The sequence below is a fragment of the Peromyscus eremicus genome, chromosome 14, assembly GCF_949786415.1.
Source record: "Peromyscus eremicus chromosome 14, PerEre_H2_v1, whole genome shotgun sequence".
Classification (NCBI taxonomy): domain Eukaryota; kingdom Metazoa; phylum Chordata; class Mammalia; order Rodentia; family Cricetidae; genus Peromyscus; species Peromyscus eremicus.
The window spans coordinates 58,713,155-58,739,034 of NC_081430.1; the positions used below are offsets into that span (position 1 = coordinate 58,713,155).

At 52.0% G+C, this 25,880-nt stretch overlaps 2 protein-coding genes and 1 long non-coding RNA gene across 4 annotated transcripts in view; 1 reads left to right on the plus strand and 2 right to left on the minus strand.

Moving 5' to 3' along the window:
- Dync1h1 (dynein cytoplasmic 1 heavy chain 1) overlaps positions 1 to 9,992 on the plus strand; it is a 69,053-nt gene extending 59,061 nt beyond the window's left edge. The window contains exons 58-78 of the mRNA XM_059279331.1: positions 12 to 158; positions 269 to 419; positions 550 to 803; positions 885 to 1,019; positions 1,104 to 1,198; positions 1,351 to 1,525; positions 1,736 to 1,811; positions 3,571 to 3,731; positions 3,881 to 3,992; positions 4,073 to 4,133; positions 4,228 to 4,351; positions 4,580 to 4,693; positions 5,167 to 5,337; positions 5,475 to 5,692; positions 5,783 to 5,886; positions 7,729 to 7,940; positions 8,330 to 8,483; positions 8,902 to 9,044; positions 9,150 to 9,318; positions 9,426 to 9,553; positions 9,701 to 9,992. Coding sequence (XP_059135314.1) covers positions 12 to 158; positions 269 to 419; positions 550 to 803; positions 885 to 1,019; positions 1,104 to 1,198; positions 1,351 to 1,525; positions 1,736 to 1,811; positions 3,571 to 3,731; positions 3,881 to 3,992; positions 4,073 to 4,133; positions 4,228 to 4,351; positions 4,580 to 4,693; positions 5,167 to 5,337; positions 5,475 to 5,692; positions 5,783 to 5,886; positions 7,729 to 7,940; positions 8,330 to 8,483; positions 8,902 to 9,044; positions 9,150 to 9,318; positions 9,426 to 9,553; positions 9,701 to 9,829 — 3,033 coding nt within the window. The 3' untranslated portion in view covers positions 9,830 to 9,992. The remainder of the gene's footprint in view (positions 1 to 11; positions 159 to 268; positions 420 to 549; positions 804 to 884; positions 1,020 to 1,103; positions 1,199 to 1,350; positions 1,526 to 1,735; positions 1,812 to 3,570; positions 3,732 to 3,880; positions 3,993 to 4,072; positions 4,134 to 4,227; positions 4,352 to 4,579; positions 4,694 to 5,166; positions 5,338 to 5,474; positions 5,693 to 5,782; positions 5,887 to 7,728; positions 7,941 to 8,329; positions 8,484 to 8,901; positions 9,045 to 9,149; positions 9,319 to 9,425; positions 9,554 to 9,700) is intronic.
- LOC131924109 (uncharacterized) lies at positions 2,733 to 11,134 on the minus strand. Of its 2 annotated transcripts, none has more exons than XR_009382784.1 (4): positions 10,976 to 11,134; positions 5,879 to 6,043; positions 5,494 to 5,644; positions 2,733 to 5,297 (listed from the first exon to the last, which is right to left on the minus strand). It is a non-coding gene; the product is annotated as an uncharacterized LOC131924109 (long non-coding RNA). The 2 variants fall into 2 exon arrangements; XR_009382783.1 differs by having other exon boundaries at positions 2,733 to 5,375.
- Positions 11,135 to 11,645: 511 nt separating this feature from the next.
- Positions 11,646 to 25,864, minus strand: LOC131923942 (uncharacterized). Its single transcript, XM_059279175.1, has 5 exons — positions 25,766 to 25,864; positions 15,421 to 15,478; positions 14,440 to 14,571; positions 13,889 to 13,939; positions 11,646 to 12,269 (listed from the first exon to the last, which is right to left on the minus strand). The coding sequence occupies exons 3-5, from the start codon at positions 14,536 to 14,538 to the stop codon at positions 11,646 to 11,648; spliced, it is 774 nt and encodes a 257-aa protein (XP_059135158.1). The 5' UTR covers positions 14,539 to 14,571; positions 15,421 to 15,478; positions 25,766 to 25,864.
- Between the last annotated feature and the right edge of the window lie 16 nt (positions 25,865 to 25,880).

Consider the following 25,880-nt stretch of genomic DNA (forward strand, 5'->3'; position numbering starts at 1 on the left):
GTCCTACATAGGACGTAGAAAGCTATGATCCGGTTTTGAATCCGGTACTGAACCGTGAAGTTCGACGGACAGGAGGGAGAGTGCTGATTACCCTCGGTGACCAAGACATAGACCTGTCACCGTCATTTGTCATCTTTCTGTCTACCCGAGACCCAACCGTAAGCAGGGGACACTTAGATGCGCGTGGTGGTGGTGGTGGTGGTGGTGGTGGTGGTGGTGGTAGGAGCTGAGTGAAGCGACCAGCCTGCTTTGTCTTCCTTTCTGACAGGTGGAGTTCCCACCAGATCTCTGTTCCCGGGTCACCTTCGTGAACTTCACAGTCACGCGGAGCAGTTTACAGAGCCAGTGTCTCAATGAAGTGCTAAAAGCAGAAAGGCCTGACGTGGATGAGAAGCGCTCTGACCTCCTGAAACTACAAGGTAGGTTCTGGTCCTCGGCTTCTAGGGGGTGGTGGTGCAGGCGCAGGCTGGGCTCTGAAGGGAGAAGGTGGCGAGGGTGGCACTGTGTGCCCTGGAGCACAGGTATTCCAATCCTGTCTTCTCTCTCAAGGGGAGTTCCAGCTGCGTCTCCGGCAGCTAGAAAAGTCTCTGCTGCAAGCTCTCAACGAGGTGAAAGGCCGCATTCTGGATGACGACACCATCATAACCACCCTGGAAAATCTCAAGCGGGAAGCTGCCGAGGTCACCAGAAAAGTGGAGGAGACAGACATCGTCATGCAGGAGGTGGAGACTGTGTCCCAGCAGTACCTGCCACTGTCCACTGCTTGCAGCAGCATCTACTTCACCATGGAGTCCCTGAAGCAGGTGAGGCCATTGGCATAGCAGCCCTGAACCCACTGTGGCCCGAGGCCCGCCCTGATTGATGGTCACGTGACTTCCTTCCAGGTTCACTTCCTCTATCAGTACTCACTACAGTTCTTCCTCGACATCTACCACAACGTGCTGTACGAGAACCCGAACCTGAAGGGCGCCACTGACCACACGCAGCGCCTCTCCGTCATAACCAAGGACCTCTTCCAGGTAGAGAGCAGGGCACACTCTGTCTGGTGTAAGGGTACGGAAGCACTGTCTCCAGAACACCAACGTGTCCCCCTTGGTCCCCAGGTGGCATTTAACCGAGTGGCTCGAGGCATGCTGCATCAGGACCACATCACGTTCGCCATGCTGCTGGCGAGGATCAAGCTGAAAGGCACCATGGGGTGAGTCTGGCTAGCTCAGCTGTGGCTCTGCAGATGGTCTTGGCATCTGTGTCAGGATGCGTTCGTTCTCCTTTCCCTTGTCTGTGAATCACTTTGTCTGTGTCTCAGTTGCTGGGGCAAGAGACCCTGCCTGACCTCTCCACCCTTCGCAGGGAGCCCACCTATGATGCAGAGTTCCAGCACTTCCTCAGAGGGAAGGAGATTGTACTGAGTGCTGGCTCCACCCCCAAAATCCAGGGTCTGACTGTGGAGCAGGCGGAAGCAGTCGTGAGGTTGAGCTGTCTGCCTGCCTTTAAAGATCTGATTGCCAAGGTTCAGGCAGATGAGGTAATAATTGTCTTTCACGTGTTCCCAGTGAGAAATGTCTGTGAGCAGCTTCCTCGGGTAAGAAAGCCTGCAGTCCTGACTGGGTGCGCCTGTGTCAGACCCTTACGGTCTGCTCGCTCGTGCAGTGGAGCAAGACCTGGGCTGCACGCCAGCACCACGCACACCAGATACTCTTGTTCTCTGCTGACCCCCTTCCTCTTGTCTCTACAGCAGTTCGGCATTTGGCTGGACAGTAGTTCACCAGAGCAGACCGTGCCGTACCTCTGGAGCGAGGAAACACCTACAAGTGAGTCAGCTCCAGGCCCCTGCCATTCTCTCTCGGAGCCTGGATATAAATTCAGGTGTTGTTTCCCAAAAGAAGTCGTCAGTGACACACACACCACCCCCACCCCAGGGAAGTATTTCAGCATCAGGACATGTTAGAAGCCAGTCCAGAATGGTGATGAACCCTGAACCCCAGCTACTCAGGAGACTGAGGTGGGAAGATTGAAGTTCCAGGCCAGCCTAGGCTACATAGTGAGATCTTGTCTCTAAGCAGCAAAATCACCGTTTTAGGAAATCATTTAGGGAGATGGCTTAGGAGTTGGCTAAGAAATGGAGGGTCAGACTTGTAATTCCTCCCTCTAGTCATCATTAGTGACCGACCATAGGCAGATGGAGGAGGCTAGGGACATAACTCGGTGATGGAGTACTTACCTAGCAGGCCTAAGGCCCACCTTACTGAGGTGTGGGGGATACCTAACAAACATGAAGGGGGAAATTGTCTTTAATTGTGCCACAAGGCTGAGTGCATCATACCTGACCAGGCCGCAAGAAGAAAGGGCAGGCAGGAGCATGTGGCCTCAGGGACCAGACCACAGAGCAAAGGGTGCTACTGCACTCAGCCAGCCAGTATTCTGTCTTCCCAGTGAAGTCTTCTGGGTCTGCTGCCAACAGGTATGTGTGGTGTGGTTTCCGAATCAATAGACGAGGGCCAGCAAGGTGATTCAGTGGGTAAAGACCTGAGTTCCATCCCTGTGACCCACGTGCTTGGAGAGTCCTGACCTCCACACTCCATATGCAACACACACATGGATGTACATGCACATATAATTAAAACATTTCAAATGTATTTAAAAAAAAATTCCCCCAGGGCAGCCAGGGGCCACATAGAAAGAAACCTGGTCTCAAACATAATAAATAGTTTTATTTATTTATTTTTGTCAGGCATTATACTACATGCCTTTAATACCAGCACTGAGGAGGCAGAGGCATGTAGATCTCAGAGTTCAAGGCTAGCCTAATCTACTATGAGTTCAAGGCTACGCAGGACCATATAGTGAGATCCTGTCTCAAAAAAAAAAAAAAATTAATGCAACAGATGAGGGGCTATGGAGATGGATGGTTTAGTGGGTAAAAGTGTTTGCCATACAAGACAGGCAACCTGAATTTCAATCCCCAAAACCTACAGACAGTAGTGCAAGCATCTGTGACCCCAGCACAGCCCTGTGAGGAGATGGGAGGCAGAGAGAGATCAACAGAGGTTCACAGGCCTGCTAGCCTTGGTCCCATGCCGGTAAAGAGACAGATATCCTGTCTCAGGGTGAAGAGGACTAAAACGTGAAGCTGACCTCTGCCCTCCACACACATGCCATGCCATGTGAGTGCACACGCTCCCACATACAGGCCACCACACATAGTCAACAAAGAGCCAGGTGTGGCAGCCACACACCTGTAATCCCAGCACCATGGAGGAAAAGGCAGGAGGATCGTGAGTTCAAGGTTAGCTGGGAATAGTCTCTGAAGGCAGTAATATCAACCCATGGCTCCTGATCAGTACCCCACGCCTGGTGTTACAGTCTCCTCGCTGGGCAGCTGAAGTGGTCGTAGACGAGAGGGCAGATGCCCCTTGGGCCCAAGAGAGCCAGTAGGGTGTGTGCTTTGTGGACGAGTTGGAGCGGAGTCTCAGGGGCTGAAGGTTTGGCCAAGCCGGTTCCCTGGATGGGGAAGTCAGGAGTGAGACTCCAGGCCTGTGCCTTCACCCACCTTGTCACGCCTCCCTGCAGCTCCCATCGGGCAGGCCATCCACCGCCTCCTGCTGATTCAGGCTTTCCGACCCGACCGCCTGCTGGCCATGGCCCACATGTTTGTTTCCACAAACCTTGGGGAGTCCTTCATGTCCATCATGGAGCAGCCACTGGACCTCACCCACATTGTGGGCACAGAGGTAATGTCCCGGTGCCCCATCCCGGCTCCCCAGCCCCGATTTGCCCTCGCACCAGCAGCTTGTTGGCTGCAGTCTTCCAAAGGCAGCGCCGCCCTCAGGCCTTCTCTTGACAGGTCCTGTCTTGCAGCTGATCGTCTTTTCATTTACAGGTGAAGCCAAACACACCTGTCCTGATGTGCTCTGTGCCTGGGTATGATGCCAGTGGGCATGTTGAGGACCTGGCAGCTGAGCAGAACACACAGATCACTTCTATTGCCATTGGTAAGGACACTTGCTGGTTCGTGGACATGTGCAGCCTTGAAGCATAAGGCTGCCGTTCACACTAAGTTTCCATGTCTCAGGCTCAGCCGAAGGCTTTAACCAAGCAGATAAGGCAATCAACACTGCTGTGAAGTCAGGCAGGTGGGTGCAGTTGGTTTGGTCTTAAAATCCCGTGTGTCCCCAGGATCCCTGGGAAAGCCATCAAGTCACTGTGACTGTGTGTATGTGTGTGCAGGTGGGTGATGCTGAAGAACGTGCATCTGGCCCCAGGGTGGCTAATGCAGCTGGAGAAGAAGCTGCACTCCCTGCAGCCCCATGCCTGCTTCCGACTTTTCCTCACCATGGAGATCAACCCCAAGGTGAGCAAAAGGTGTGGGAGCTCTGGGTGCTGGTGCCTCCTGTGGAAATGGTGTGCACAGTCAAGGAACTGGCTGCATCGAAACCAGAGGGTCAACTGGGTGTGGTGGCACATGTCTGCAACCCAGAACTTGGGATGCTGGGCAGGAGGATTGCCGAGAACTTGAGGTTAGCCACACCTTGTCGCGCCAAAATAAAAGCAGACATCACAGAGGCTACCTTCCCCTTAGGTGCCAGTAAACCTGCTCCGGGCAGGCCGAATCTTTGTGTTTGAGCCACCACCTGGGGTGAAGGCCAACATGCTGAGGACATTCAGTAGCATCCCCGTCTCTCGGATATGCAAGGTAAAGAGCGCACCCCCCGGATACCCCTGTACATAAACCCAAGACCAGCTGCGTTCCGTGCACAGGGGCAGGCAAGGGAGGAGTAGGTCTCGGGGGAGCAGCTGCACCCCCAGTGCTGTGACCCAGAGTCCACTCCAGAGGGCAGAGTAGGCACAGCCCCTGAAGCCACTCACTGCCCCTGTTCCACATGAGGACAGCTACTTCAGCAAGGACCCCTGTCAGTTCTGTTCTGCTTGGTGCCAGAATCCACTGTTGGAGTCCACTTGTAGAAAGCCTGTTTCTAGACACCTGTCTGAGTTCAGGTGCCGTGTGTCTGTCCTGGTCTTTACAAACTGGGTACTTTCTGCCGTCATCTGTGCCGTGTGACTGTGGTGCTGCAGTCCAGGTGACCGAAGTGTGAGGGTGTCTAGTTTCCTTAGACAAACACATGATGCTCTGTGACGATTCTGTCCTTGGTCATTTTCCTCCTCTAGTCTCCGAATGAGCGTGCCCGCTTGTATTTCCTGCTGGCTTGGTTCCATGCCATCATCCAAGAGCGCCTGCGCTATGCTCCGCTGGGGTGGTCAAAGAAGTACGAATTCGGAGAGTCTGACCTTCGGTCAGCCTGTGACACAGTGGACACGTGGCTGGATGACACAGCCAAGGCAAGTAGGCTACACCAGAGCTGGACAGTGTAGCACCTCTAGAAGGGAGTAGGTCCCAAGTGAGCAGATGCACCCCCAGAGGCACAGAGCTGGCCCCCTCCAGTGGACACATATAACCCAGCCTCTCTTCACCCCAGGGCCGCCAGAATATCTCACCGGATAAGATCCCATGGTCTGCCCTCAAGACCTTGATGGCCCAGTCCATCTATGGTGGCCGCGTGGACAATGAGTTTGACCAGCGTCTGCTCAATACCTTCCTGGAGCGGCTGTTCACAACCCGGAGTTTCGATAGTGAATTCAAGCTGGCCTGCAAGGTTGATGGGCACAAGGACATTCAGATGCCTGACGGTATCAGGTGCGGCTGCCCGTGGGGACAGACATCATGGTGTAGGGGTGTCTGGAGCCAATCTACCCAACTCTGATTCCAAATGTCCTGCTTTTCCAGGCGCGAGGAGTTTGTGCAGTGGGTGGAGCTGCTGCCTGATGCCCAGACGCCCTCGTGGCTGGGCCTGCCCAACAACGCCGAGAGGGTCCTGCTTACCACTCAAGGTGGGTAGTGAGTCCCCTCACTCCTGGAGCCCTGCCCACCCTGAGCCTGCTGGGGAGGGCTTGTTGACCTCTGTGGGAAGGTGCAGAAGGGTGCTTTAGTTCAAGGTCGGAAGCACTGATGGGGCTTGGTGGTAGGTACGCAGACCTCTGTCCTAGCCTGGAGGCAAAGGCAGAAAAATCAAGAGTTCAGCATCTGGTCTACACTGCATGCCCAGGCTTAGGGCATGAGACCGTGGCTCTGACAACAAAACATACCTTGTGTTAAGTCAGTTTTGTTTTGTTTTACTTTTCACAGCTTTGGAGCTAGAATCCAGAGCCTAACACACAAGTTAGGCAGGGTCTGTGAGTGAGCCCCAGACACTCCCCTTCAACGATGTTCTAAAACAACCATTTAGAGCCAGGCTTCGTGGCTCTCATCTGTATCCTAGCAACCACATGGTGAGGGCAACAAGGTCAAGAGTTCTAGGCTAACCTAAGGCCCTCTTTAAAACCATCAGGTGAGATGCCTCAGTGGTTAAAAGGGATTGCTGCACATGCCTGATAACCTTAGCTCTGTCCTCAGAACCCACAGTCCTCAGACCTCCATACACTGTGGCCACGAGCCTGTACTCAGACAAGCCAAAGAACTCCTAATTTTTCTCCTTTTTTTTTTTTTAATTGTTTGGAGTTTGTTTTGAGACAGTCCTACTGTAGTTCAGGCTAGCCTGGAACTCACTGCTCAGCCTCCCATGTGCTGGGACTAGAGGCATGGGCCCCCATGCCCAGTTGTTACTCTGTCTTTACAAGACTTTGGCCAGGCAGTGGTGGTGCATGCCTTTAATCCCAGCACTCAGGAGGCAGAGGCAGGTGGATCTCTGTGAGTTCAAAGCCAGCCTGGTCTACAGAGCAAGTTCCAGGACAGACTAGGATACACAGAGAAACCCTGTCTCAAAAAACACAAAAGACTTTTCCCCTGAACTACTGAGAAGTACCTTGAGCCAGAGGAGAGCCATGAAATAGAGTCCAAGTGCCAGCTAGTCGGCCTTTCTAAAGCTACTCCCCAGATGAGTAGCCACAGCCTGCTTTCTGTGAAGAGACTGAGAAGGGGCAGGGCTGGTGCAAGCCTCAGCAGGAGGTGAGGCAGGATGGATGGTTCCCAGCTCCCTGCCCTTCTGCAGAGAACATTCTCTGGGAGCTTGCTGTTTCTGAGGTGCTTATGGGAGGCGGCCACCTTGGTGAGATGGGGACTGTTACCCATGGAGAGTAGGTAGTGAGCATTTGAGAACGAGTATTTGAGACCTGGAGGCTAAGCAGCAGGTTAGGTACAGCCTCTCCAGTATAGAGGCCATCCTTCATTTTATGGTTGTCAGAAAGTCACTGGGGCAGGTGACACCAGGACTCAGTCCTGTGTCCCGTCAGCACCGTCAAGAACCTGGTGCCTCGTGGTCACTCCCTGGCTTCTCAGCCTTCCCAGCCCAGAAAGCAGGGAAGCTCAGCTGTCTACCCTTCAGTCTCCATGGGGGAGGGACAGGCCAGGCACCATTGTGTCTTCAGACACAGCTGGATCTGGGCGTGGGTGGTGGGGGCAGAGTTCAGAGGAATCCCAACTGCCATCTCAAGCGTCCCCACAGCAGATTGAGTCCATGCTTCTGAGGCCACAGCCGTATGGACCTACTGGAGCGACAGCGTGGGGCACGCCGGTGATTGACTGGGCCATTTCCTTCTGTTGACCCCTCTTCACCCGGCCCTGGTCTGCGCTGTAGATCATGTGTAGCACAGAGTACAGTCCAGTAGGCTGCTGTGGTGACTTAATGGCCTTGAGGTTGACGTCATTGGCTGCCTCCCACCCCTGTGACTGCCCAGGTGTGGACATGATCAGTAAGATGCTGAAGATGCAGATGCTGGAGGATGAGGATGACCTGGCCTATGCAGAGACGGAGAAGAAGACAAGGACGGACTCCACATCCGATGGGCGTCCAGCCTGGATGAGGACGCTGCACACCACAGCATCTAACTGGCTGCACCTCATCCCACAGACGCTGAGCCCACTTAAGCGCACTGTGGAGAACATCAAGGTAGCTGGCTGGAGCCTCAGTGTTGTCTTAATAGTCAGAGTGCTAATCCCCAACCTTGAGCAAGATGAATGACCTTTTGTTTGTTTTGTTTTTCGAGACAGGATTTCTCTGTGTAGCTTTGCGCCTTTCCTGGAACTCTCTGTAGCCCAGGCTGGCCTCGAACTCCCAGAGATCCGCCTGCCTCTGCCTCCCGAGTGCTGGGATTAAAGGCGTGCGCCACCACCGCCCAGCTGGAATGACTACTTTTAATTCAACTGTCCATGATCTGAAAGTTAGGGGCAGAAGTCATTCTGTATCGGGAACAGGGGCCATGGCTGGGGCCCCCTTAAGGCTGACTTGCTTCTGTACACAGATTTCCCTGTCTTCAGCCTCTTTCTCTTGGGTTTTAGGATCCTCTGTTTAGGTTCTTTGAGAGAGAAGTGAAAATGGGAGCCAAGTTACTCCAAGATGTGCGCCAGGACCTTGCTGATGTGGTCCAAGTGTGCGAGGGGAAAAAGAAGCAGACCAACTATCTGCGCACACTCATCAACGAGCTGGTGAAAGGTACTGAGAGGTGCAGGGTGGATAGACGCCCCGAAGCCCCAAGCCTCCCATGCATCTTTTCAGACTTCACCAGGGTGGCTCGGGTGGGGAGCGTCTTGGAAATGCCCCTGGTTTTCCCTGGACTCTGCTGAAGTTTTTGTGCGGCGTCTGTGACTTTGAAGGGTGATGCAGTGAAGGGACCCAAAACAAGCAGGAGCGGGGCAGGAGGTCCCCGTCCAAGGACCAAGTGTGCATCCCACACTGCTCTGACCCCAGAAGCCCCACTGACAGACCTGCCTGGGCCTTCTGGGTGTGGACCTGCCTGGGCCTTCTGGGTGTGGACAGGGTACCAGGTGCAGCCAGGAAGGAGGGCTACGGGAAGCAGGTGCCGCGGTTGGCAGGGCTGCCGCCAACCCCGGGTCTCGGCTCCTTGCCGCAGGGATCCTGCCTCGGAGCTGGTCGCACTACACGGTGCCTGCGGGCATGACGGTGATCCAGTGGGTGTCGGACTTCAGTGAGAGGGTCAAACAGCTGCAGAGCATCTCACAGGCCGCCGCGTCCGGGGGCGCCAAGGAGCTGAAGGTGGGTGAGCGTGACCCGAGAAGTCGGGAGCACCTGTGGTCCCGGACTGGGGTGGGAAAGTGTCCTTTAGGGTGGTCTGTGCCTGACGGGCTGCTCTTTCTACAGAACATCCATGTGTGCCTGGGGGGCCTGTTTGTGCCCGAGGCCTACATCACTGCCACCAGGCAGTACGTAGCACAGGCCAACAGCTGGTCCCTGGAGGAACTCTGCCTGGAAGTCAATGTCACCGCCTCCCAGAGCGCCTCCCTTGATGCCTGCAGCTTTGGGGTCACGGGTGAGCTAGAGTCTGGGGGCCAGCCAGCCATGCAGTGCGGCCCTTCTCCAGATGATGGGGTGAAGGGGCCAGGCAGCACAGCCCTGCTGAGCCATGTCTCCTCACAGGTCTGAAACTTCAGGGGGCCACATGCAGCAACAACAAACTGTCGCTCTCCAATGCCATCTCCACAGTCCTCCCGCTAACGCAGCTACGCTGGGTGAAGCAGACGAATACCGAGAAGAAGGCTAACGTGGTGAGTACCAGCTTCCCTTGCTGCGTGGCTGGGCCACGCCTGGGACCACCTGCCTGGCAACAACTTCACCACAGCCCTGGACCCCTGCAGGAGCCTCCTGTCTACAGAGTGAATCACAGCAAGCCCGTCTGTCTGTCTGTCCCACAGGTGACCTTGCCTGTCTACCTGAACTTCACGCGGGCAGACCTTATCTTCACCGTGGACTTTGAAATTGCTACAAAGGAAGACCCTCGAAGCTTCTACGAGCGTGGAGTTGCAGTTCTGTGCACAGAGTAAAGCTAGACTTTTCTCAGATCCTCTTTCTGGAATACTAAAATCCAGTATTTAACATTGATTCATCCTTAAACGTTTGGTAAGTTTGATGGACTTGTGAAAAGAAAGTGGTTGGTTTGCGCTGGAGAAAGTGACGGGAGAAAGAGGTGCTGTGGTTGGGAACGGAAAGCTGTGGTTGGGAACGGAAAGCTGAAAGTGTGTTGTTTTTAGACGGCTGATGGAACGGCTTGTTTTATTATAAAACACTAAGCATGACATGCTGCCGCCTCTTGTGGTTGCTCAGTCTGGTGTGGGAACCCTTGCGTCTCCCCCCTGGGGCAGCTCTCCCCAGCTGCACGCCAGCCTCACCTTTGTCGCCATGGTCACGGGTACAGAAGCAGCCAGTGAGGCCAGGAAAGCTGCACTCCATCCCCGAGGCCTGGCAGCAGCTGTGTTCTTGACTGAAACACTGAGGCTTGGCTGGCAGGCACCTCCATCCCCAGGGACCTTCTGTGTCTCAAACACAGCCCCGCTATCAGTCCCGTTCTCCCACACTTCATTTCCATACCACTCCGGCATGGTGAGACGGTGGCCTTGGCCTCCAGTAAGGGTGACAGTTAATCTGCTCCCAGCATCTGTGTCTCCACAGTAACTGGGAGGGTGGCACTTGGTGGCAGAGGCTGCTGTCCCGGTTATAAGGACTCCTGAGTGACCAGCCGACATTGTCCACCGAGGAACACCTAGGGACTGTCCTACAGAGCCCACAGCAGCTCCTGCGGGCTCTCCTTGTTCCCTGAGTCTCTGGGGGACTGCTGGGGACACTAGGCTTACTCCAGCCCCATAAGTGGACTTCCTGTCTTGGGAGTACCACCTCCCCAGGGAGTACCCTCCCCCGTCCCACAATCAGACCTCCCCAGGGAGTACCCTCCCCCGTCCCACAATCAGACCTCCCCAGGGAGTACCCTCCCCCGTCCCACAATCAGACCTCCCCAGGGAGTACCCTCCCCCGCCCCACAATCAGAAGAGTCAGCATGCTAGACAGTCACCACCAGCTCTACTCCCTGGCGGAGCCAGCTGGGGCACTGGTGAGCAAGACCCTACCCCCTAACTAATGCTGGGATGGTCCCAACAGCACTCCAAGGTGGACCTTGCCCTGCCAAGAAAAGGCACCTCCTTGTGGTGCCTTTTTTATTTGCACTTGGGAACCTTGTGGTCTTTGTCCTGCCGCCATGGGGATGACACTAGATTGGAGAGGAGATGGGGCCTGAACCTCCAGCGGCGGCACCAGGCTCGCACTCAGCTCTCACTACCTACCGGACAGAGAAAAGGACAGTGAACAAGCTGGCCAAAGTGGAACGGGGGACACAGCACCCCCAGTGAGCCCAGTGTCCTAGCAGGCTCAGCCCGAGCTAAGAAACCCTGCTCCAGGTGGCACGGAGGGCCTGATGAGCATGTGCACACAGACTTGTGAACACACTAGGAATGGGGAGGGATCTGCCCTGCCCCCTGCCTCAGCCTGCAATCCAGCATTCAGGAGACTGAGGCAGGAAGGTCGCCGGGGCTATGTAACAAGATCCTGGGGTCTAGGATGCCCGGTGAAGGCCACTGGAACCATCCCTGAACTGCAGCCTGTTTTTTACGTGTGTGTGTGTGTGTGTGTGTGTGTGTGTGTGTACACACGTGCACAAGCACATGTGTTCCTGTGTGGTTCTCAGAGAACCATTAGCAGATGGTTTTCTCCTTCTACCATCTGGGTCCTGGGGACTGAACTCATCCTGACCCCCTGAGCTATCTCCCCAGGCCTGCACACCCAGTTCTAAGCCAGACGGTAGAGCCCTGTTTACCGCTCATCACTATTGGTTTGGAGTGAGTCCTGGCTCTGTGCTGGCCCCACGCCCCTATCCTGCGCTAACCCGGCCTGGGCTGAGTGGGCCACGTACTTCTTCTTTCTCTTAGTTCTCTCAGGCTCCGAAAGTAAAAGCTCCAGCTTCCTCTTGGACAGCATCAGCCTGGGTCCCTTGTCTCTCTCGCCCCCAAGTCGGGGAGGTGGCCGTGTTGCTCTCGCTCTGCTGGGCAGGTGTCTGCTCATCTCGGGGGTCTCCACAGGATTGAGGGGGCTGGCAGCCCTTGCCATCCTCCAGTCCTCTGGTGATGGAGACAGCCTGGCAGGCCACCCACTGACTTCCTGGGGGCTGAGTGCCTTTAGTTCCCCCTCAGGCTGCATGTCGACATCATTGACTTCCAGGGCTATGGGGGTCCAGCCAGAAGTTTTCATGGTGAGATCTGGAGCCTTTGGTGGGAGCGAGTCTTCCACACTGGCCTCCTCACCAATCTTGAACCTCAGTGTGTAGGAAGGTGCGTTGCGGTTCCTGTCACCCAGGAGGCGGTAGGCACGCTGGCGGGAGTTGCGGTAGGTGGAATGACCCGGGGTATCTTCTGAGTCACCATCATAAGGATCTAAAAACTGATGACAAGTTTTTTGAGGGCATGGCTGTGTGTGAGGGCCTGAGACTCAATTCCCATCACCACAGAACTGAAAAGTTTCTGAGCCAGTGGATAGTCCTAGCAGGGTAGTGTGTAACACAGAGGCAAAAAAGATGTCCCCATCACTATGATGGCAGGTGGCAAGTGAGTGTGACTTGCTGTGCATCTAAACCTTTCCTTTTGTAAAGACAGGGTCTCAGCCAAGATTGGCCTGCAACTAACCATGTAGCCAGATGACCCTGAACTTCTGATTCTCTTGCATTCACCTCCTCACTGAGGGATCGTTCTGGAGATCAAACCCAGAGCCTCATAAATGCTTGGCAAGCACTCTACAAAGTTACATCCCCACATGGTGGTGGTAGGGGCTGTATTATTATTGTTGTTGTAGTAAAGATGATCTCACTATGTAACGTTGGCCGGCCTGGAGCTATGTATATAGACCAAGCTGTCCTCAAACTCACAGAGATCCTCCTGACTCTGCCTCCTAAGTACTGGGATCAAAGGCATGTGCCACCACACCTGGTTTGTTTGGCTTGTTTAAGACCTGGTCTCAGGGCTGGAGAGCAGGGTCAGCTGTTCAGTTTCTAACACCCACATGGCTGCTCACAACCATCTAGAACTCCAGCCCCTCCCCTGCCACCTCAGCACTGCATACATATAAGCCGAACACTCGTACATACAGAAATAGAGCATTTCAAACATTAAAAGACAGGGTCTTACTGGACTTGGTGGTGCCTATCTTCAATCCCAGCACTCAGGAGGCAGAGGCAGGTGGATCTCTAAGGCCAGCCTGGTCTACAGAGTGAGTTACAGGACAGCCAAAGCTACACAGAGAAACCCTGTCCCAAAAAACCAAAAACATAAATAAAACAAAAGACAGGGTCTCATGTAGCCCCAGCTAACCTTCAGGGCTACAATGAGAAACCCCGTCCCAAAAGAACAAAGTAGTAAATGAATAAATTAAATAAAAAGCAGGGTCTCATGTAGCCCTGGCTAGCCTTCAACTTCTCATCCTCCTGTCTCAGCCTCCCAGGTGCTGAGACTTAAGTGTGTGTGCCACCCTGCCCAGTGGAAAACTTTTTTGTGGTTTTTCAAGACAGGGTTTCTCTGTGTAGCCCTGGCTATCTCGCTCTGTAGACCAGGCTGGCCTCAGATTCACAGAGACCACCTGCCTCTGCCTCCCGAGTGCTGGGATTAAAGGGGTGCATCACCAACAACGGTGCTTAATCCTCTTAGGGTGCTTGGCAGGGCCTTTGGGGAGTCCCCGACTTCCTGTCTGTCCTTTCTTGCTTTCTGTGAGCATGTTTTGTCAGTATCTGTTCCTGTCTTGTGGTGGCACTGCCTGTCACCCCGGCACTCAAAGGGTAGGAGAGGCAGGAGGCCTGTCCTGGGAGTTGAGACTGGCCTGGGCTGTGTAGTGAGACAACCTCCTCTAGTTCCCTCCCCAGACTGCCTGCCTAGGCTGTGTGCTGTGTGCACAGGTGGAAACATTCCCTGCTTGGACTCTGACCCGAACAGCCCTCTCACCGGGCTGGCCTTGGCTTTGGAGGGCTCCCCAGGTCTCTGGACCCTCGGGCCTCAGCCCAGTCTGAAGCATACCTCTCTCCAGATGCCTTCAGCAAAGTCCATGAGGTTCCTTCTGGAGTTGACCTGTGAGGAAAGGCTTGATGCCCACTCTGTCATGACAGCTTAACACGTGGGGCACTTGGGGTGCTCGCTGCCCACACCACAGGACATGCTGACACTCGCCCTGGTAAGGAGGGGACCCTGGCCAAAAGTCCTCCCAGAGCTTAGTGGAGGCAGGGGAGCCGTTCTTGGGCACGGTGGGCCATAGAGCACTCTGACACTGGTTCTGGGCCCAAAGCCGGAAGGAGGTGGAGGGCACTGAATTTTCCTTCTTGACTGGTCTCCGCACACATGCAGAAGCAGTGAGGCTGAGAAAGCTCACAGAGGAACCCAGGCCTGGCCGCTGTAGTCCAGCTCTTTCCCACTAGCTCCAGGCCGCAGAGGAAGGCAGCTTTCGTTTTCTTGATCAAAGAACACTAGGATTTGAATACTTTTCCTTTTGGAAAGGGAGGAAGGGAGCCAAGACTTGAAGGGATGGCACCAACCCCCAACACCACCCCCGGCCTTGCTGAACGGGAGGGCACCTGAAGGCGATGGCGAGCATGTCTCTGCCACTTCCGGAAGCCAGCTGCACTGAACGCTGCCCTGATGCAGGTAGGTCGGCCGGGCCTCAGGCTGGCCATCCCTCAAGGCCAGGCACACGGACTTTCACTTAACTGAAAATACCAAGTTAGAGAACAAAGCCCGGTCAGAGGGTCTGGAACAGGGAAGGCCACAGAGGAGAGGAAGGGAGCCTTGTTCCTAAAACAACCAGCCCTACCCTGGAGCCCAGGCCCGCCTTCTTGATTCTCTGGGAATATGAAGTAACCAAAGCAAGAGGAACATGAGTTCAACACCAGCCTGGGCTACATAGAAGTTCAAGGCCAGCTTGGGACACATAGCAAGACCCTCCATCAAAAAGCAAAGTGAGGGCTGTGGATATATATAGCTCAGTCCATCCAGTGCTTACTTAGCACATATAGCTCAGTCCATCCAGTGCTTACTTAGCACACATTAGACCCTGGACTCGGTCCCCAACACCTATAAACTGGAGTGGTGACAAGCTTGAAAACCCAGCATTCAGATCAGAAGTTCAAGGTCATCCTGGACTATATAGCAAGAGGCCAGCCTGGGTTACATGAGCCCTACCTTTAAAAACAACAAAAACCTACATGGTGGGTGAAAACAGGGTTGGGGGGCGGGGGAGAGCATCCGGAGAGAACAAGAGACCGTACATTCCACAGAGAAAGAGAGCCATCCTGGATACATGAGACCCTCTCTAAAGTTACAAAATAAAATGTAAAAATGCTAGAAATGAGCCTGGAGAGTTGCGTCAGTGGTTAAGAGCGCTTGCTCTTTCAGAGGACCCAGGTTCAGCTCCCAGCACCCAACTAATGGCTCACAACCCTGTTTGTAACTCCAGCTCCGGAGGATCTGGCGCCCCCTTCTGGTGCACAGACATTCAGGCAACCCACCCAGACACAAATAAGTGTATTTTAAATACCAAGAAAGCTAGCGCTACAGACCTCCGTGAAGTTGCATGTCACTCGACTTCTCCAGAATCTTCGAAGCATCTGCTAGGCCCTGTTGGAAAGAGCATCCGTTACAGATGTGCACGCATCACATCGTATGCTTTTCAGCAATAAAACCCCGGCTCTGAAGCCTGGAAAGCAAGCAAAACCTGGCCCTCGTGATCACACAGAGCTCATGGGCATCTTAAAAGTTGGGAAAGTCCCAGCAGAGAAGAAAGCTAGAGCCTAGCATGCTGGTGCTCACATCTGCCTCTAATCCCATCGCTGAGGGGTCAGGGGTTTAAGATCATCCTGGACTACATAGGGAGAGGAGGCCAACCTGGGCTATGTGAGACCCTCCCTGTCTCCGGAAAACAAAAAAGGGAGAAAAGGAAGGAAGGGGCTGGAGAGATGGCTCAGGTGAAGCCCATTTGCTGTTCTTGCAGAGGACCTGAGTTCAGTTCCCACTACCCACATACAGTGGCTCAAAATCACCCATCGTAACTCCAGCTCCAGGGGGCCAGACACCTCTGTCTTCCTTGGGCATCTGCACACATGTATACATAAACACAGTTTAAATTAATAAAGATAAATACTTTTTAAAAAAAAAAAGGGGGGAGAGGGTAGGGGAGATGGCTCAGTAGTTAAGAGCACTGGCTGCTCTTCCAGAGGACCTGGGTTCAATTCCCAGTGAGCACATGATTCACAACCACCTGTAACTTCAGTCTCAGAGCCTTGGACTCCTCCTTCTGACCTCCATAGGCAAAATGTCCACACACATTTAAAAAAATGTGTATATGTGGGTTTTTGAGACAGTTTTTTTTTCTTTTTTTTTTTTTTGTTTTTTGTTTTTTGTTTTTTGAGACAGGGTTTCTCTATGTAACAGCCCTGGCTGTCCTGGAACTCGCTCTGTAGACCAGGCTGGCCTCGAACTCACAGAAATCCACCTGCCTCTGCCTCCCAAGTGCTGAGATTGAAGGCGTGCGCCACCACACCTGGCTCTTTAATATTTTATGTGTAAGGATGTTTTGCCTGCATGTATGTCTATGCATCACATACATATGCCTGATGCCTTTATTTGTGGTTCTTTGAACTCCACACGTACACCATGGTACACATACACAACAAATAAATGTAAAAGAAAAAACACATGCACAAAATGCCCTTGACCACACAGTCTACAAATGAGAAAATGCTCAGCAGTTAAGTGCACTGGCTGGACCACAGGAGGACCCAGGTTTGAGTCCCAGCATTCACACGGTGGCTCACAACTTCAGTTCTACGGGATCTAATGCCCTCTTCTAGCCTCCAAAGGCACATGGTGCACACATACCTTCAGGCAAATACTCAGACACATAATAAAAATAAAGCTGGGCCTGGTGGTGCACATCTTTAATCCCAGCACTTGGGAGGCCGAGGCAGACCGATGTTGGCGAGTTTGAGGCCAGCCAGGTCTACAAAGTCAAACACTAAGGCTTGGCTGTTCTGACACCTGCAGGGCTTAGGTGAGGAAAGGACACCTAGCTTACAGCTGGGGAAACTGAGCCTAAGAAAAGTGGCACACTCAGCAGTACAGAGTGAGGGCCAGAGATGACCTAGCTGGCCTCAGACTCAGAGATCAGCCTGCCTCTGCCTCCTGAGTGCTGGGATTAAAGGCATGTGCCACCGCCATCCATCTGTAATAGCCTTTTTAAAAAATGTCTTGGGCTGGAGAGATGGCTCAGAGGTTAAGAACACTGCTTGCTCTTCCAAAGGTCCTGAGTTCAATTCCCACCAACCACATGGTGGCTCACAACCATCTGTAATGAGATCTGGTGCCCTCTTCTGGCCTGCAGGGATTCGTGCAGACAGAACACTGTATATGTAATAAATAAATAAATCTTTAAAAAAAAAAATGTCCTGTCTTCAGAAGGTGAACTTTTGCTAGACCTTGCAACTGAGTTAATAATATGCTCTGAGATCATTTAAAACTATGCCCTCACAGGGGCTGGGGTGGTGGCTGGGTGGTTAAGAGCACTAGCTGCTTCCCCAGAGGATCTGGGTTTGATTACTTATGTGTACACAGTGGCTTACAACCTGTAATTCCAGTGTCAGAGGGGATCTGACTCCCTCTTCTGGCTTCAGAGGGCACTGCCTGCATACACACGGTACACAGATATTCGGGCAAAGACTCATACACATAAAAAAAATAAACACATTCTTTTTTTTTTTTTTTTTTTTTTTTTAAAGATTTATTTATTACGTATACAGCATGTATGACTGCAGGCCAGAAGAGGGCACCAGATGTCATTACAGATGGTTGTGAGCCACCATGTGGTTGCTGGGAATTGAACTCAGGACCTCTGGAAGAGCAGTCAGTGCTCTTAACCTCTGAGCCATCTCTCCAGCCCCAATAAACACATTCTTAATCAGGTGGTGGTAATGGTGCATGCCTTTAATCCCAGAACTCTGGAGGCAGAGGCCAGCCTGGTCTACAAAGCAAGTTCCAGGACAGCCAGGGATATGCAGAAAAACCCTGTCTTGAAAAAAAAAACCTCAAAAAAATTAAAAATAATAAAACACTGTGCACTCAACCTGTTTCCCTACTGTGTACTCAGACTGTTTTGTTTAACCCACCTTGAAAGCAATGTAACTGACCGTGCTGTACTTGAATACCCCATGCAATCAGCTTTACACTAAGCTAAACTAAATACATAGCTTTAATCTTAAATTATGTACTCTTCCATGCCCAGGCCCAGAATAGTGTGTGTGTGTGTGTGAGTGTGTGTGAGTGTGAGAGTGTGAGTGTGAGAGTGTGTGTGTGTGTGTGTGTGTGTGTGTGTGTTGCAACCAACAGGTGGAAAGCAGCCTCAAAAAACAAATACCCACAGGGCATGGTAGCATACAACTTCAATCCCAGCACTTGGAGAGGCAGGTGGGATGTAGCAAGTATCTTACCAATTCCTCAGCTGATCCCGTTTCCTCAGACTGGAAGCTTCTCAGTCCTCATTCAGAATGAATCTCAGCTGAACTGTTGCTCAAAAGCCTAAAAGCTTAACTAGGTTCTAGTTCCTCGTCCTCACCCTTAAATACCTTTCTATTTCCTGCCATCACTTCCTGGGATTAAAGGTGTGTGTCACCATGCCTGGCTGTTTCCAATGTGGCTTTGAGCTCACAGAGATCGAGAGGGATCTCTGCCTCTGGAATGCTAGGATTAAAGGTGTGAGTGCCACCATTTTCTGGCCTCTATGTCTATCTAGTGGCTGTTCTGTTCTCTGACCCTGGATAAGTTTATTAGGGTGCACAATATTTTGGGGAACATAATATCACCACAGTGGATCTCTGTGAGTTTGAGTCCAGCCTGGTCTATAGAGCTGGTTCCAGGACAGTCAGAGCCACATAGTGAGACCCTGCCCCCACCCACCCCCCAAAAAAGAATAAATCTAAAAAACAAATATCCTGCCGGGCGGTAGTGGTACACATCTTGGAGGCCAGCCTTGTTTACAGGGTGAGTTCTAGGCCAACCAGGGCTACAGCCAGAGAAACCCTGTCTGGAACCAAAAACAAAACAAAAACCAAACAAAATATCCCATTAATGTTGGGTGCAGCGCATGGCTATAGACAGTACCATCTGACTGTGGTTGTGAGTGCCGTTCTGGGTCAAGAAAGTCCTGTCTTCCATTGTAAGTGCTGGTTAATAAGACAAAACGGAGTCCTCATTCCTTTCACGGTTTCTGTTCTGTTCAGTCAGCACAGAGCAAAGCCCTTTGCCAGGGTCAGACAGACCACAGATACAGGACAGATGGAAGGCTTTTTTCTTTAATATGACACCAGTGTAACAAGTCCCCTCCAGGTGCAGGCACAGCTCTCAGGGTCCCCCAGTCCCAGGGCACAAGCTGCTTCTCACACCTACCAACCTCAGAAGGCAGAAACAGACCAAACCACAGCTGGTCCCCTGGGCTCGCTCTCAACCCCCTCAGCCTTTAAACTGGAGAATGATTGAAGCCAAGTCTATTATTGCCAAAGCCACTGCGTCATCCAACACCCCTGCAGTTTTTCTTTTAAAAAATTGTGTGTTGATGCATGTTAGCCATGGGGCACATGTTGGGGTCAGAGGGCAACTTTTATTAGTTGGTTCTCTTTCTTCCATGGTTCTGAGGATTGACCTCGGGTTTGCACGGGGTAAAAGCACTTTTACCCACAAACCATCTTACCAGCAATCCTGCGATGTTACCTGATTAATCAGTTATCTCCTAAAGCCTTCCATCTGTCCTGTGTCTGTGGTCTGTCTGACCCTGGCAAAGGGCTTTGCTCTGTGCTGATTGAACAGAACAGAAAACGTCCTTTGTGAAAGGAATGAGGACTCTCTTTTGTCTTATTAACCAGGCATCTCCTAAACTTATCCCGGAGATGTTTCCTGGCTAAAGCTTCTGGAATTTTCTTTACTAATTAAGGTTAAAATGAACAGTAAAGGGGGGGAGAGCTGGGGGTTCCAAAGGACGGCTGCCCTTAGCCCTCCTCATTCTTCCATCCCAGGTCCCTTTGTCCCTGGAGACAGCTGCTTCTGGCCTCTGCCCAGCTCTAGGGAGGCCCAGCAGCCCCAGGACTGGCAAGGGACCCTGAGTCTCAGAGGCCTTCTCTAGGGACACTCTGAGGTGTGAGTGGGCTGGTGGAACAGGTTGAACCCCATCTCTACAATCCTTACAACTGGGAGAATATGAAACCATTCACTTTGCTTTATTTTTGAAAACTACCTAAAGAAACTTCTAGAAATCAATGCATCTACCTGAAGTTACCAAGTCTCTACATCCAGGCAAGTTCTATTTTTAGTTTTTTGTTTTGAATTTCTCTGTGTAGCCCTGGCTGTCCTGGAACTCTCTGTAGACCATGCTGGCCTCAAACTCAGAGATCTGCCTGCGCCTGCCTCCCGAGTGCTGGGATTAAAAGCATTACCAACACTGCCCGGCCAAGTTCTATTTATTAACCTCCAAACCTGGGTACTATACTAAACATCTGTCTCTACCTAGGCCCTGACAGGTCAGTCAGACGGCCGGGCCGGGACTGCCGTATAACCCTGATCTCATCTCCAAACTGCGTGGCCAGGCCCACCGCCTACCTTTCCACTGGTGTCTCCAGTGGGGGTCCAACCCAGATCTTCCTGCTATACAAATCTCACTCGTGAGGACATCTCTGCGCTCTTCTTGCTCAAAAACAGGTCACCTGACCCCTCTTACTTCAAACTCCACACCCAGCTGATGAGCGAACGTTGGCACCCACTTCCAGATAGCCATTAGCTGGGTCCTCTCCCCACCCCTGCCCAGGCCTGAGTCTAGCCTTTCACCTGCCTCCCAGGGAGCTTCCCCTGCAGACTCAGACCATCCCCCACCCGCCCTCCAGGCTACCCTGTCCTCGGGGGACCCTTCCCAAGCCCCAGCCCATCTGTGCACCTTCCACACCCAGCACCCTCACATACTCTGATTTTGACCTCTGCCTGGCTGTCCCCCTTACCCACAGCTATCTTGGGCTTTTTATTTTATTTTATTTTTTTCAATTTTAAAATGTTTATTGGGCTGGAGATATGGGTCAGAGGTTAAGAGCATTGACTGCTCTTCCAGAGGACCCGGGGTTCAATTCCCAGCGACCGCATGACGGCTCACAGCCATCTGTAATGGGATCTGATGCCCTCTTCTGGTGTGCAGGCACAACACTGTAATACATAACAATAAATCTTAAAAAAAAGTTCGTTGGTGGTGGTGCGCACCTGTAATCAGCACTCGGGAGGCAGAGGCAGGTGGATCTCTGTGAGTTTGAGGCCAGCCTGGTCTACAGAGTGAATTCCAGGACAACCAGGGCTACCCAGAGAAATATGTCTCAGAAACAAAGATGTTGGCACAGAGACTGACTTTTTAGACAGGACCTTCCCCCCCCCCCCACCAGCCCCCCCCCCAAAAAAAAACCCACAAGAAATCTAAGCAAAACTGTTGAGTAAGATTGCACCAGACAGAATTGCTTCTTCCAGGAACCAAGGGAGCCGAGAGCGCACGGGCAAGGAGAGAGTTTCTGCAGAGGTAATGATCAGGATCCATAAGGAACGAAAACAAAAAGCCTTGTGCTGGTTTGCCAAAAAGCCTAGTGACCCACACGGACACACACCTTCAATCCCAGCACTCGGGAGGCAGAGGCAGGTGGATCTCAGTGAGTTCGAGGCCAGCCTGGGCTACTGAGTTTGTTCCAGGAAAGGCTCAAAGCTACACAGAGAAACCTTGTCTCGAAAAACAAACAAACAAACAAAGCCTAGTGACCCAAAGGAACCTGGGGAGAAGCTCACCTCATCTGGCATTTCCAGAGACAGCTCATCACTGAGGGCAGTTGGGGGCAGAGATCACAGAGCAATGGAGGAAAGCTTTAGTGACTTGCTCAGCTTGCTTTCTTACGCAATCCAGGACCACCAGGACCACCTGCCCATGGGGGTTGGGGCTTCTAACATCCACTAATCAAGTAAATGCCCCACAGCTGTGCTCACAGGCATATCTGATGGAGGGAACTGCTGCAGGCCACAGGAACATATCATAAGAACTCAGCTGGTTATGGCAAAGTCACTACCTGGAGGGATATAGGAATTCCTCCAGAGGAAGCCAAATTCCAAGGAGTTTTTGGTGTTACTTGGCTTGTTATATATCAGCTGTATTCTGTTATGAAAATCATGTGTGCCTTCATAGTTTTCCCAATTGACTTTTCCCTAAGAAGGCCTAACAGTGTGGACTGATCACTCTCTGGACATACACATTCCAGGAATTTGGAGAACAGCCTCGGGAAGGACTTTCTCTGGAATCAGATATCTCCCTTGGCCACTTTCAAGGACTACAGGAAACACCACCCAGGTGGGCACCCAATTTCCGAGGATAACAATGATAACAGCCCACTTGCAAATCTCCTGACTTAAATTCCACAAGGAGACAACGCCCACGTGGGCCCCAACTTCCAAGGACTAACAATGATAGCAGCCCACAGGCAAGTCTCCTGACTTAAGGTAAATTCCACAAGGAGACACCAGCTAGGAGAGGTGGGCGTTAAGTAATAGCTTTACACAATTTAGCTCGGACCCTCCCTTTATATATACCAGGACTTCCAGGGCAGAGGGGGAGAGAAGAAAAGAGAATGGAAGAACTAGATGGGTAAGAACTGGAGAGGAACAAACTGAGATGGGGAAGAACTAGATTGAAGGGCTAGTAGAGAGTACTAGAGGAACGAGATGGAAGATGAGGAAGAGCCAGATGGGGAAGAACAAGATGAGGAAGAACCAGATGAGAGAGAAGGAGACGGGAGAGGAGCTGATAGGGGAAAGAACTAGATAGATGAGAACCTAGAAGGGACAGAACTAGATGAAGGAATTAAGATAGAACCTAGAGGGGGACAGTAGATTAACATAGAGAAATCAGGCAAGAAAGGAGCTAGACATGAGAGCAGAATAGAAGCTGTGTAGAGAGAGAACTATCACAGAATAATAAAGTGTATGAACTAAGGAGTTTCGTGTACATAGATTCATTTCTTTTCATCAAAGATTAATTATCAGCTGCTTGTAGATTCTTCCCGGACCCTGGGACTATCAAGGGGCTGGACCCCCATAGTCCCCAATAGGCAACGCCCTCTTTCCAGGTGACAAAAACCAACCAACACAAACCCTACCCCAAGAACCCAATTTTTAAAATGTCCCAAAGCAGGCGGGAAAGGTGGCTCAGAGGTTAAGAATGCTTGCTGTAGAGTCACAGGACCTTCAGATCCCAGCACCCACACAGCAATCCAGGTGATCACGACTATAACCCCAGCTCTGAGCAGGGCGGAGACAGGAGGATTACTGAGGTGGATGAGAGAACACAAACCCTAAAGTTTGGAGAGAGACCCTGCCTCAAAGGGATAAATGGAGTGATGGAGCAGGAGATCCAGCACCCTCTTCTGGTCTCCAAGGACACAGAAGCAAACACACACAACTACATACACAAACTTGTGCGCGCACACACACACACACACACACACACACACACACACAAATACATCAACTTTTTTTTTTTAATGTGCAGAAATGGGCCTGGAGAGTTGGCTCAGTGGTTAAGAGGGCTCACCGCTCTTGCAGAGCGAGTTCCAGGACAGTCAGGGATACACAGAGAAACCCTGTCTCAAAACACAAACAACAAAAGGAAAAAGAAAAAAGAAAACAAAACAATATGGAAGTGTTTAAGAAAAACAAAAACCACTAGCCAGGTGTGGTAGCACTGACTGTATTTCTGGCACTTGAAGCTGAGGCAGGAGGCTCAGAAGTTTGAGACCAGCCAAAAATCCTAAAAAACAACCCATCTGTGGGCTCAGCCTAAGGTTGTCACATAGGACCCTGGCATTGCAGCTCGGTGTTGGTACTTGCCTGTATGCCTGGCACCCAGGGCTCAGTCCCTAGCACTGCAAGAGTTCCCAGTAAGGATTCCCAACAATCCACCACCAGTCTGGTTCAAAACTGAACGTCTTGTCCTGCACTAGCATGTGTTCTGAGGTTCCCTAATCCCCTTTCCCGCAGTGTGCTAAGAGGATTAACTTGAGGAGCCTGCCAGTCTGAGATGGGTTCACCTAGCTCTGTTGACCTAGTCTACCCTCTCTCAGGATGCTTCTCTGTGTGAACCTGAGACCAGACATGACGCCTCAGACCAGGATCCAAGGAGAGCAGGAAGCCCACATTTTACACACACACACACACACACACACACACTCATAAGAACAGCTCCTGCTGTAAATGCCTTCTGGGACAGCAGAATCATCTACAAGTTTCAGGAGACAGCAAATTACCCTAAGTGCAGGTAATACACTGCCCTGAGCCTCACCTGTAAGGACCTTCAGAGAGGCTGACAGGCTCCTTATTTGGTGCACAAATCACAGAAGGCTGTTTTGTCTCCCACCCCCCCCCACCCCCGTCATTAATTTTTCTAAGATTGACACCCCTTTCTCTACTAGGTACTGTTCTGATCAAATACCTTTATGTTTGTTTTTCATTTTGCCATGTTGGCGCTTACACCCAGAGTTTTGAGTTGCTAGGCAAGTGATTACCACTGGGCTGCAGCCCTAGCCTGAGCAGACACTTTGCATGTATGTGTGATCACACGCATGATCATGCCACAGTGGTCCTGTGGGGGTCAGATGACAACTCCCAAGGGTCAGTTCTCGCCTTTCATGCAGGCTTTGGGGGTGAGTTCGGGCTGTCAGCCTTGGCAGCCATCTTGACAGCCCCCTGACCATTCTAACATTAACGAACTAAAAAGGAATATTTATTGTTTTCTAGTTTGCAAATTTCCTGTCCCTGAGGTCCCCTGACAAAATGTCAAAACCAGGCTCGGGGTGTACCTCGGTAGTGGACTGGCCGCTAGCACAGGCGCGGCCCTGGATTCACTTTGAAGCACAGGGTTGGCAGGGGTACAGGTGAGATGCAGTCCAAGGCAATGCCGTCCAGTCTCGAAAGCCTTCTCCCCCCAGGGAAGGTCACTGTGCCGGGTGGGAGTCGGCCTCTCCAAGGAGCCCGGCTTTTAGCAGAACCCACTGGACCACAAAGTTCTAACCAGAGGAACGAGGAACGTCTCAGGCAAAGGCCTGGTCACAGTGAAGCTGCAACTGGGGTCTTAGTTCTCATTCCAAGTCAGTTGTCTAGAGGAAATTCCTCAGGTAAAATAATATTTTATTTTACATGTCCCCCGCCCTGCTATGGCTTTGAATGTAGCTGTTAATCTGGCATGTTAATTCCAAGATGCCCCAGAATTCTCCTATGGGTTCAAAGTGGGGAGCAGGGGTGCTCAGCTCTGGACAGAGGGTCCCTGCTCTCTGACAGTGGAGTAGGTCAATCCTGGGCATCTCTTGGCCCTTCTCAAACCCCACTCTTTGTGCCCAGGGCAAATCAAGGGACACCCCCCCCCTTCTATGCACCTCACAGCAAGGTCTCCTGGGAAAGGCAAGAGGGCAGGGTCACCTACCCTGAGGGGTCACATCTTCATCCTCAAAGGACAGTGCCCCCCCCAGGTGGAATCTAGTAGACCCTCCTCTTACTATCCTTCTACACACACCCATACCACTCTGTCCTTCACAAGTGCCCACTGGGGACAGTGGCTTCAGTGGCCGGCCACATCTATCCAGAGATCCAGGCTGGACCACATTTACTCTCCCCAGGAAAGTCAGCCCAGATTTAGCCTGCTGTGGAAGAGACTGGTCCCAACAGTAGCTGGGCAGGGGACACCAAGTGAGGCCTCTGTGAAGCTGGCTGGCAGCCAGTGTGGCCATGATACCATGTAAAGCCATTGACTAGCTTCAAGCTTCGGGTTTGAAGGGCACAGGACTATCATTCTAGACTTACCTCCTGGATAGGATGTTCATTTTGGTCCCCAAGTGGTCACCCATGAGTCAAGAAGAGAGGCAGGTGCCCTGTGCTTCAGGCCTGTGTGAGGTCACAGTTATCTCCATGGCAACCC

Coding starts and splice junctions, on each gene's coding strand:
- LOC131923942 (XM_059279175.1), bottom strand. CDS start 14,538: ATGGCCAGCCTGAGGCCCGGCCGACCTACCTGCATCAGGGCAGCGTTC. Junction 13,940..14,439: donor ATGCTCGCCATCGCCTTCAG/GTGCCCTCCCGT, acceptor CTTTCCTCACAG/GTCAACTCCAGAAGGAACCT. Junction 12,270..13,888: donor CTGAAGGCATCTGGAGAGAG/GTATGCTTCAGA, acceptor ACTTGTCATCAG/TTTTTAGATCCTTATGATGG.